The sequence below is a fragment of the Cricetulus griseus genome, chromosome 2 (genome assembly GCF_003668045.3).
Source record: "Cricetulus griseus strain 17A/GY chromosome 2, alternate assembly CriGri-PICRH-1.0, whole genome shotgun sequence".
Classification (NCBI taxonomy): Eukaryota; Metazoa; Chordata; class Mammalia; order Rodentia; family Cricetidae; genus Cricetulus; species Cricetulus griseus.
In genome coordinates, this window is record NC_048595.1 from 431,439,957 (window position 1) to 431,452,102 (window position 12,146).

General features: G+C 42.7%; 2 protein-coding genes across 3 annotated transcripts in view; one reads left to right on the forward strand and one right to left on the reverse strand.

The window, feature by feature from the left end:
* The window catches only part of Farsb (phenylalanyl-tRNA synthetase subunit beta), a 64,258-nt gene extending 62,770 nt beyond the window's left edge, over nt 1–1,488 (reverse strand). For both annotated transcript variants that reach the window (XM_027397335.2, XM_027397336.2), the window contains exon 1: nt 1,377–1,488. In XM_027397335.2, coding sequence (XP_027253136.1) covers nt 1,377–1,434 — 58 coding nt within the window. In that variant the 5' untranslated portion in view covers nt 1,435–1,488. The remainder of the gene's footprint in view (nt 1–1,376) is intronic.
* Nucleotides 1,489–1,785: 297 nt separating this feature from the next.
* Mogat1 (monoacylglycerol O-acyltransferase 1) overlaps nt 1,786–12,146 on the forward strand; it is a 34,003-nt gene continuing 23,642 nt past the window's right edge. The window contains exon 1 of the mRNA XM_027397337.2: nt 1,786–1,895. The gene's annotated coding sequence lies outside the window, so the exon portion shown is untranslated. The remainder of the gene's footprint in view (nt 1,896–12,146) is intronic.

Here is a 12,146-nt window from a genome sequence, read left to right on the forward strand (position 1 = left end):
TGGAGATAAGGACCTGGCTGAGAACTGACTATAAACCTGTTAAACATGCCACACAGCACCTTGTGCAGTTCAGACACAGCAAACACCACTAGAGAGAATATGGTATGGGTGAGGCATATAAATAAGTATATTATATAATATAAAGTGGGTAAGAAATGAGAGCCACGTTCCAAAGGCAAAACTATGTGCTCTATTTCTAAGGCCTTGGGACAGTTCCTGCTCACAACTCTCATCATATCACTTGGGAGACTGAGTCAGGGGGATGGCCAAAGTTTAAAGCCAGCCTGGACTACAGAATAAGGTTCTGTCTCAAAAGAGCAACAACAACAACAATTCTATGAACAACTAAAGGAAGATTAACAAAGAATGGGTTACATCTAAGCGTACATCTTTGGAAAAAAATTTCAAAATTTTATTTGCAGTGTCAGTACAATGTTCTAATGAGCAGCCGCTTACCTCTTGCTAAATACATCATTAAATACAACTAATACCCCCTCCCAAAAGGGCTCTCATAAATCACTTGTTATAATCTTTATACAAGCTGATAATTACAGGGTGGAGCAGATATCATTTCAATTACTACATCTGTGTAGAAAATGATAATTTGCTTGATATTTACCTCCCTTTCCCCCTCCTCCCGCAGTTTAGTTTTGGAACTGGGGAAGAGATTAAGTGTATCGAGAATACTAACCCATAGGCGACACTCTCTATTTGATTCTCAAATTAATGTTACCTATCAAATGCTGCTCGGCACACCACCTGGCTTCCCTTCCTAGAAAACACTTAGCATTCCCAATAATCCGTCTTATTAACGTCCTGGTTTGTTCCTGTCTCGCCAAAATGAGATCTTAACGTGTCATATGCACGGCTCTATTCTCTCACAGTGCCTGGCACGCAACGGGAACTCAGTCAACACTAAATAAAGCGAATGCCGGAGTTGGTGGCACACGCTTGCTATCCCAGCCCTCAAGAAGCTGCAGACGGCGGGTTCGAAGGCAGCCTGGGATGCACAGTGAAACCCGCATCTTTCTCAACCACTTCCCTTCGCTGTCAATCTGGTCCCACCGAGCTGCCTACACTGGTGATGCAACCCAGAGCATCCTTCCTAGTCTGCGTCCCGACACCACAGTCGGTGCCAGGCATGCAGTGGGAGCTGCCTCTGAATGAATGAATGACACGGAGATCCCGACACCGGCGGATGATGCAACTGCAGAGCCGGTTCCGAGAAGCCGCTTCAGCCCAGGCCGGCGTCCTCGCCCGTCGGCGCCCCCCGCAGACTCCCGCCGGGCAAGGCCAAACGCCGCCAGCACGCCCTTCTGCCGGGCCAGCCGGGCTTCCCCCAGGCACCGAGCCCAGGCTACGGGGCGGGCACTCACTGTAGGTCCGGCCCAGAGCTTGGAAGAGCAGGTCTCGCTTCACGCTGACAGTCGGCATGGCGAATCGCGGACACTGCGCCTGCGCCACGTGTGGGGCCTCAGCTGCCGTAGCTCAAAGGACCCGCCGCTCTCTGGAGGCTGTCTCACGTAATGCCTGTGCAAATCCAACAATTTGCGCTCCCGTTTTTCAACTGAACTCAAGAAAAATGCCACCCTATGGATCATTTAATATATATATATATATATATATTGCGGTGCTAATTAAAAATCTTGGAAACTAGACATAATTGGGTGGGATTTTCTCTATTCTGACAGGCAACAGTACGGACAGACCCCGGAGGCCCGGAAACTCGCCAAGCCCTAAGGAAGTTGCCGAGTTGGGTGGGCGGGGCACTTGGAAGGCAAGTAGGGAGGAGGGAAGGGCTTCCAGGTAGAGAATCCTGCCCTGGGGTGTTGAAAAGCGAGTTAACCTGGTGCGAGGCCTTCGGGAAAGAAGAAGGTGCAGATAGTCATGGCAAGGTCTGTTAACAGGCCAGTTTTTACTTCATTCTTTAACCTTGAAACTCTACGGATTGTATACCCTTGTTTTGTTTTCTTTGGGCGCAACAGAAGACTTACAGGTAGACGTTGTTTGAGCCCTCAGAACTAGCCACTGCCCGACGCTGCACTCTGCCTATTGCTAGCACGAGCAGATTTCCTCCTTAGATCAAGCCTGGGTGAGAATAACGTCAAACAATGGTGTCAGGAATTAATCCCGGGAGTCTGTAAATACTACTTTATGTGGTACCAGCGTCCGTGTGGAGTAAGTCAAGGGTTTTTGAGATGGAGCTTAGCCGGGGTTATTAAGGTGGACCCTAAATACAAATACGTGTAGCCTTGATCAGTGGAAAGCAGTGGTTGGAGTAAGGTCACTACAAAAACAACAACAAAAAAGTCAGTGGCGGTCAGAAACTGGAAGAGACAAGAAAAGAGGATTCTCCCCTAGCCTATGGAGCAGCCCCCAAAACACTTGGATATGGCCCATTGAAACTGCTTTTGGGTTTCTTGGCCTCTTCCAGAACTGAAATAACAACAGATTCCTGTCTCACTTTATTTATTATTGTTTTCGTTTTGAGATAGAGTCTCAACTCCGTAGCTCAAACCAGCCTGGAACTCATCCTCTAGCCCTGGCTGACCTGAAATTTTCAGTTTCTCCTGCTTCAAGCCTGTCTTGAGACGACAGTATGAGTCACCTCGCCAGGCTCAAGTTTCTGTTAGAAATCAAAAGTTTGTGTCGGTTTATTTCAACAGCCGTGAAAAAGCAAATACGCCTAAGCAAAGTACTAATAGTACCCCCCCCCCTTTAAGAGATAAACGGGCATGGACTGTGGGCCTCACCCAACCTGTAAGGCCGAGCAGAGACATTGATTGCTTCTTCTGGGGAACTCTGCCCTTTCTCATGTAGCAAGGGCCTCTGGTGCCCATCACTTGAGGAAGCAGAAGCAGGGCCCAGATTTACGTCACCTTGACTCTTATTTTTAAAGAGTTTTTCACTGTTAATTTCCACTTACAGCAAGTCCCATGTGTAGCTTTCTGCCCCCAAATTACTGCAGTTGAATGCTCTTTGAGGCACTCACTGCAGAATTTTGCATGGCCATAACCTCAGCTTTCTTATCTTTAAAATAGAGATGGTTATATGTATCTCAGAAAATGAATGTGAGGGTTAGAAATTATTCTCTTCATTAACTGGCACAGACCTTATGTCATTGATCCTGTAAATAGGGCATCTATCATCATAGGCTCATCAACTGCCTCTTCTCAGAACGTCCATGTCACATTGTTTCTATCCGTCATGTCTCCCCAATAATACATCACGCTTTTTCTCATTACATACAGTCACTTTGCGACTAAAAAGGCTGTTAGAAGACTGTAGAGGAGTAAACAAAACCAGGACATGAATGCTCATCACAAATGACAAATGATAGAAAAGATAATTAAAAAAAAATACTGAAGTAGTACACCACAAAATACAAATAACTGTCATTGTTTAGTCTAAGTTTAGGGCCAACTTGAAAGCTGCGATGGTGTTTACAGTACCAGGAAGTGAAAGCACTAACCTAAAGATCATAATTTCAGGCATATATACATGGTGGAACTATAAGATAAAATAAAAGCCTATAGCAACAAGTGCAAACCAGTGAGTTCTGAGTGTGATTGAAAAGAGTGAAGCCTGGGAAGGTGAGTATTAGTGTTCCCTACAGAGAAACAGCGTGAGCAGACAGAGAGGCAGGAAAGACAGATAGTAAAGAAAATCAGGAGGCTAAGAAATTCTACAATCTGTTGTCTACAGACTGGACACCCAGAAAAGTCAATAAACTGGCTTGAAGGTCTGGAAGCAAAGAACCTCTCTGAGGGTCTGAAGACCTCATCCCAGGAACCCTGAGGTTGGAAAAGACCATTGTGTGAGCTCAGTCTCTAAGAGATTGATTTCCCACTCCCTCTACCTTGCTGAGTGAATGGTGCCCGCTTATGTTAGATGGAGTATCTTTCTCACTTAGTTCACCACCTCAAACGCTTATGTCAGAAGCACACAACTAAGTATTTGACCAGTTATCTAGGGATCTTTGAACTCGGGCATGTGACATATAGTTGACCCTTGGGCTGGAGAGATGGCTCAGCTGTTAAAGGCTAGGCTCACAACCAAAACTAACCTCACAAATTCATTAGAGGCTTAAAAGCATTGCTTTGTTTTTCCTGATTATGTTATCATAGGTCTACTTTAAGAAATTATAGGTGGATATGGGAAACAAAGGTTGTAAATAATGCTATTTGTTGAGGAATAACCCTTGATATTTTGCTTTTAAGATTTTCCTACAAAAGGTTATTTATAAAGTTTTGGCCCAATTTAAATCAATTTTTCTATCAATTCTGGATTTTAGGTTGTATTTCTAACAGTCTTCCTCCATATAATTTTTTTCAGCACCTTTTCCTCTTTGAGTACATCAGAATTCTTTTCCATTGAAATCTCAGATCTTTTTTGAAATTTGTTTTGGTTTTTGGAGTCAATGAACAAGCCAGTTTTCTTTTCTTTTCAAACAGAAATGCCAATACCACTTATTAAAAAGCTTCTTTTCCCCCTCCAGTTTGTAATATTGTATATTAAATTTCCACATACATTTGGATCTACTGCCAAAGTGTCTGTTTCAATGCCAGTACCAAGCTATTTTAATGAGTATGGTCTCATTTTCCAAATCCCTCCTGGAAACCAATTCCAAAGGCCCAGGAACCACATTGTCATTTAGTTACACCAATGACCCTACTTCTCTAGTTACTTTTCACATTGCTGTGACCAAAAATACCCAACAGAAACAATTCAAGGGAGAAAGATTTAGTTTTGGCATGCTTTCAGAGGGTTCAGTCCGTCATGGTGGGCAAGGCATGGAGAGGCGGATCAGCTCACATCATGGAGAGCCAAGAAGCAGGGAGGGAAATGGGGGTGCTCTTAGCTTTCTCCCTTCATTCTTTCCCTCTAGCCAATAGAATGGTGCCACACATACACAAAACAGACCTTTCCCTCTCTGAAATCGGCCTTCACAAGTACAGCCAGAGATGTGCCTCACCGTCTCCTAGTCACACTGGCAATGATAGTAACGTTCATAAGTATGCTTCTCTTTCAGGTGAAATTCCACTCTTGGAATTATTCTAAAGAAACAAACTGGCTGGGCAGTGGTGGTGCACGCCTTCAGTCCCAGCACTTGGGAAGCAAAGGCAGGAGATCTCAGTGAATTCGAGGCCAGCCTGGTCTACAGAGTGAGTTCCAGGGCAGCCAGGATGGTTTCACAGAGAAACCCTGTCTCTGGGAAAAAAAAAAAAAAAAAAAAAAAAAAAAAAAAAAAAAAAAAAAAAAAAATATATAATATATATATATATATATATATATATATATTAATTTCTTTGTAATACAGGGGGAAAGAGCTGAAACATCAAACAACATGGTTTGGTTGAAATATTTCGGTACAACATTAATGAAAACATTAAAAATAATGTAGAAGGCCTGGGATTCAGCTCAGTGGTAGAGTTCTTGTCCAGCACACATCACATCTTTGGCTTGATGCCCAACACCCCAAGGTAAACTATAAGTAAAAACAATGTTGACGCTTGTGATAGTGAGTGTTAACTGTCAACTTGACTGACTCTAGCATCACCTGGGAGCGGGGTCCCAGAGCATGCCCATGAGGAGTTATTGATTGTGACATGGAAAGACCCATCTTCATTGTGGATGGGACTATTTCCTGGGCAGGGAATTCTGGACTGTATAAAATGGGGAGAAACAAAATGAGCACTGCATTCAGCCCTCTCTAGTTTGTTTGTGTTTTTAAGATTGATTTATTATATATACAGTATTCTGTCTGCATGTGTGCCTGCATACCAGAAGAAAGCACCAGATCTCATAGATGGTTATGAGCCATCATGTGGTTGCTGGGGATTGAACTCAGGTCCTCTAGAAGAGCAGCCAGTGCTCTTAACTTTGAGCCATCTCTCCAGGCTTCCTCTCTAGTTCCTAATTAGGGATTCAATGTGACCAGCTGCTTCAAGCTCTTGCTAACTTGACTCCCTGTCTTCGGTGGACCTTGAACAGTAAACTAAAATGTACATTATTTTATCACAGCAACAGAGAAAAAAAACTTAGATAACTGTCTGCTTGTGATACACACACACACACACACACAGTGTAGGTATAGTGCTGTGAGATTTTTTTTTTAGAGAGAAGGTCACTCTATATAGCCCTGGCTGTCCTAGAACTTGATATGATAGACCAGATGGCCTGGAGCTCATAGAGATTCACCTGCCTCTGCCTCCCAAATGCTAGGATCAAAAGCATTTGCCAACACACCCCAATGTATGCTGTGAAATTTTTAACATGTAGAAAACTCTTCAACAAATAGTAAAAAAGCAAAGTTATTAAAGATTATACTAAATGATTAATTTTGTCTAAATGTATGAATATGTGAATATGAATAAAATAGACTAGTGCATGATATACACCTAAGTGTTATCAATAGCTATCTCTAGGTGGCACAATTAATTGCATATGTGTGTGTGTGTGTGTGTGTGTGTGTGTGTGTGTTATTAATGGTTATTGATTTTTCTATGAGGAAAAATGTCATTATGAAACATGACACAATCATGCTTATTTTTTCCATGCCATATCACTGGTAGACAGTCTAGCTCTCTCATCGCCACACAGGGTTAGGGACTGATTGGTTTTGCCTGCCAATGCTTTAGTATTCACAGAGAACATTGTCTTTTAAAAGACTGTAACTTTCTATAGTAAGAAATTACCAATACGGAGTCAGGTAGAAATATAAGGGTATTTAATAGGGAAAAGCCTTACTTACAGAGCGAACCAGCCAGCCGGTGGTAGTCTGTACAGCAAGAAGCAAAGAGAAACCGAAACCGAAAACGCAGTCCCCCTACTCACTCTGACCACGCCCTCACAAGCCCTCAGGTACTCTTGTAGCCAGCCCCTAAGAAGAAGTGGCTACAGCTTCCCCTACAACTTTCATGTAATGCTTGTGACTCAGGAAGTAACTGAGGAAGATACTGTTAGGTATGAAATTCTTTCAGCATAGTACCTAGAGCATAGCACATTTCAAACTAGAGCAGAAGGTGATTAACTTCTCACATGTATGTTGTCTACTGCCAACCTTCATTTCCTCCTTCATAAAAAGGACACTTGCACTGATGACAGGATAATGTAGAAACAATTTTAAAACTGCAAAATGCTATCTGAATATTAGATATGTATACTGAAGCTAACAGTCCAAATGATCCAAAGCTATAAACTCCCTCTAATGTTGAGTCAAATAGGACTTGATTACTGTCTTCCAGGAGTGAGATGATGCAGGCAGCTTATACAATTTACTATACTTGTCTAGTCTGTACTCATTGTGTATCCTAATTACCTGTAACCAAAATCTCACATGCCTTTTCTGTTTTCTAGGGATGGAACTTGGTAGAGAGCACTTATTTCCCAGCAAGCATGAGGCCCCCATTCCATCCTGTGGATGGAACCTAGCAAAACAAAAGCAACTAGGCACAGCACATTCCCTTAACCCTAGCTACTCACTCAGGAAGCTATGACAGTACTGTGATTTCAATGTTAGTGCAGGGCAGCACAGTGAGGCCCTGACCCTAGAATAAACCCAAAACTAGTTCTCAGTGGAAGAAAATGACTGACAAGTTAGAAGGCAAATGGGCTGAAATGCCTGGTGGTTTTTAAGACACATGTATCCCTTTACGCTTCCTGAAACCTGTTCTTTCACAGGAAGATTTCAGAGTGATTAAAGCCTACAGCATTGCAAGCTGGAAAGTTACAACTGAGAGTCAAGAAATACATGGATGCCATGTAATACAGGAGTCCAAAACCATATTAAAGAGCTAAAGAGCAGGAGCAATGGCTCAGAGGCGATAAAGGCTCTCTGTTCTTCAGAGGACCCAAGTTTGGTTCCCAGCACTCATGTTGGACTCCTCACAGCCCATTGTAACAGATCCAGGGGATATGACCAGGTCTTCTTGCAGAGGTATGCACAATACACATAAACACATAAAAACAAATCTTTTAAAAGTTGATACTTCATTGTGAGAGAAATGGAAAGAAATTCTGGGATTTTTATAGGTGGCAAGATTAAAAATTTATATTTTGAAAAACTCATAGTAATTGTGGTTTTAGTTTCTCATCATTCTAGCAAAGTACCCCATAGGCTCATATGTTTGGCCTGTTTAGTGGAATTGTTTGGGAAGGATTAGGATGTATGGACTTGCAGAAGGTGTGTCACTGGGGTGGGCTTTGAGGGTTCAAAATCCCAGGCCAATTCATGTTTTCCCTCTGCCTCAAGGTTGTGTTTCAAGATGTAAGCTCTCAGCTACTGCTCCAATGCTGTGCCTGCCTGCTGTCATGCTTCCCACCATAGTGGTCATGGACTCATGCTCTGAAACTCTAAGCCCCAGATAAACTCTTCTATAAGTTGTCTTAGTCATGGCATCTCTTCACGGACATAGAATAGTAGTTAAGATGTTTCCAGATGTAGGTTTACATTGGCTCACAACTCTAGAGCATGAAGCTTAAGATCCAGCAGCCCCATTTGTTTTCTGGTAAGGGTAGTGTCTCATGGGAAAGATGGCAGGAGTCTATACTGAGATGACAGTTCTCATCTTGAGTCAGGAAGGTGAGAGAATTGACAGGGTGTTACTGTTTAAATTTTAAACATCACCCAAAGGCTCATTTTGAACACTGGGTCCTTAGTTTGTGGCACTAGTTTGAAAGCTGTGGAGCCTTCAAGAGATGGGAACTGACTGGTTTGAAATAGGCCCCTGGGAAAGGACCTTTTAAGGCATGCACTCCTGGTTAGAACTTGTGTTTTCTGCTTTTTGTTCTGAGGCCATGTGAACAGTCATCCACACAAGCTCTTGCTACAATACCTTACCAGCCATGATTGACAGATATGTCTTAATTGATGCCAAATAACCCTTCCTTAAGTTGTGTACATTAAGGATTTTGTCAGAGCATCTACAAAAGGAACAAATACAGAATGTCTTACAATCCCCTTGTAGTTCCTGCCACAATACTTAGAGACCTACCAAACCTTACTTTAAAGTCTAAGTACCTCCCACCCCAGAATCATTCCTTTAATGTGGATCTCTGGGGAACATTCATCTAAACCATAGCAGGTATACTATGGAAAATAAATCAGGGGATAGTTGAGAGAGAAAATTTCCTGGTGGGGAGACCAATTAAGAGGTTGCAGTAATATAAAAGAGTAATATAAAAGAGACACGATAGTGCCCAGGACAGGGGGAAAATATGTGTATTAGAAATAGAATAATGATGATGGTGATGAAGGGGGATCAGGGAAGGCGACATGTCATATGCAAGAAGGTATAAACAACTAGAAAGACACAAGCTTGAGTTGAAGCCTCGTCTTCTGGATTGGACTGTCTCAAATGATTCTGGCTGTTATAACAAGGAACCACAGGCACAGAAGCGTATAAATAACAAAGTTTATTGATCACAACTCTAGAGGCTAGAAAACCCAAGATCCAGGTGCCATTGTTGGGTTCTGATGAGAGCCTGTAGGTGTGTTGCATACAGTTGTCTTCTTCAGTGCTTCACAGCAGAAGGGGTAAACGAGCTCCCTCAGGCTCTTTCTTTGGGACAATAACCCATTCATAGCGACTTTTCCCCTAATGGCTAATCAGTAAGATTGCTCAACAGGTAAAGGTACCTGCCACCAAGCCTGCCAACCTGAGTTCAATTCCCAGAAACCACACAGTGGAAGAAAGGAACCAATTCTTTCAAGTTGTTCTTTGACCTCCAAACACATACCATGGTACATGTGCACACATAAATACTCATACATGGGGGCTGGAGAGATGGCTCCGAGGTTAAGAGCACTGACTGCTCCTCCAGAGGTCCTGAGTTCAATTCCCAGCAACCACATGGTGGCTCACAACCATCCGTTATGAGATCTGGTGCCCTCTTCTGGTGTGCAGATATACATGGAAGCAGAATGTTGTATACATAATAAATAAATAAAATTTAAAAAAATACTCATACATGAAATAAATGCAATAATAATTAAAACAATTTAATTACCTACCTTTACCTCTTAATGTCATCATCAACTTGGTGAGTAGGATTTCTGCGTGAGTTTTGAGGGAGATGCAAATATTCAGACCATGAAGCAAACCTCAGAAGCTGAAACTAAATCAGGGAGGTTACTTTCTCCTACAGCTCTTTAGTTACTGCCTGCACACAGTTTCAGTATGCTAACCCAGTATCTCCCCATCCCTGACTTGACTGGTTGTTGATGCTCCAAATTCACAGGTCTAGTGTACATAAAAGTGGGTCATGGGAGGAATGCATTGGCCATAATGGTTTCTAGGCGTAATAGCTTATAGTGTTTTACAGGGAGACAGTGTAGCCCCGCCTCCTAGGAGCTAGCTACAGATATGCTTGACTACGCCTGTCAGGGCGTGGTCAGGGGAGGTTCAGGATGATGCGTGGTGAGTCCTTAAGGGGGCGACAGACATGTGGGAGCTCCTCTCTCTGGCCTCCCTAGCCTGCTGCCTCTGGGCAGGCTCTGGTTTATGCTTGGCTGGTGTTTATCTGAATAAATATATCTTAACCTTATGGACTACTGATCGTCTTCACTCTCGTTATAGTGTTATATCATTTAAAAGAGCAACCAGGAGCCAGGTATGGCAGTGCATTCCTTTAATCCCAGCAACTGGGAGGCAGAGGCAGGAGGATCTCTCCGAGTCTGAGGGTGGCCTGGTCTACATAATAGGTTCCAGGACAGCCAGGCCTACATAGAGAGACCTTGTCAAGACAAAAAAAAAAAAAAAAAAAAAAAAAGGCAGGGAAGCACATGTTTTGTAAAGTGGTCATCATTTATTAGCAACACACTAGTGGGAAGCAACAACTGAGGCTAGACTCATGGAGCTTTCAGAAGAGCGATGAAAAGAGGGATTGGTACTGTGGATCTGAGTCCTCAGGAGAACTCTAGCAATAGGAAGACATGGAGAGAAAGGCATGTATTTCTGTATATATGTTTCTCTTATTGGTTGATGAATAAAACACTGTTGGGCCAATCAGGCAGGAAGATAGGTGGGACTAGGAGACGAGGAGGATTCTGAGAAGTGTAAGCAGAGTCAGAGTCATCATGTGAGTCCCGGGAAGAGAGGACCGTGTAGAAATACATAGATTAGTAGTTATGGGCTAATAATTAAGATAGAGCTAGCCAGTAAGAAGTCCAAGTCAACAGCTAAGAGTATTATAATATAAGTCTCTGAATGTTCATTTGGGGCTGATGCAGTTGTGGGATCAGGCTGGTGGAAAAGAGTTAACATAACAAAGGCATATTGCTGCGTGGCGATAGTGTCATAGCCTAGGTACACTAGGCAACACTCCTGAATGCCCACCCAGAACCCACATGTGCAAGCCCTATCATACTGGCAAAAGAGCTCGCTAATCAATCTGAAAAGAAGAAAACCAGCCTTGAAAATAGTTTATTATTATTTGTAATATGGTGTGTGTGTGTGTGTGTGTGTGTGTGTGTGTGTGTGTGTGTGTGTGTATGCCACATATGTGTAGGTACCCACAGAGATTAGAAGTGGGTATAGTATCCCCTGGAGCTGGAGTTGTGAGCTGCCTGAGATGAATACTTGGGACAAAGCTCCAGTCCCCTGAAAGAACAGAAAGAAAGTGCTCTTAACCACTGAACTATCTCTCCAGCCCCATTAATTCATTTTAAAGTGTGTGTGTGTGTGTGTGTGTGTGTGTGTGTGTGTGTGTGTGTGTGTGTTTTCAAGTTGGTCTTGGTGACCAGGAGAGTGCACTATATCTACCCACAGTTCAACAATGTGTTTCTAGTTCTACAACTCTGTCTTCCTTTTTTCTGTTTGAGAAAAGCCTTACTATGGTAGCTACTTGCCTGGGTGCTAGAAACAAAGTAATTTATGAAAAGTAGAAACATAGTTCTGCCCTTTCCTATCCTGGCCTATTCTGTGTGGAAATTTACTCGGCTTTTAGACTCAGTTTCTTCATTTATAAAAGTAATAATGTCTACCCTAGAAAGGTCCCCATAGGGTTGAATTCAGACATGCAGTCTAAGGCTTGTAGCTAAACACTCAGTCATGTTTGGATATTGGATTTTGAAGTGCAACCTCTTCTTTGAACTGCATTTCTCCAAATATTCACACACACACACACACACACACACACACACA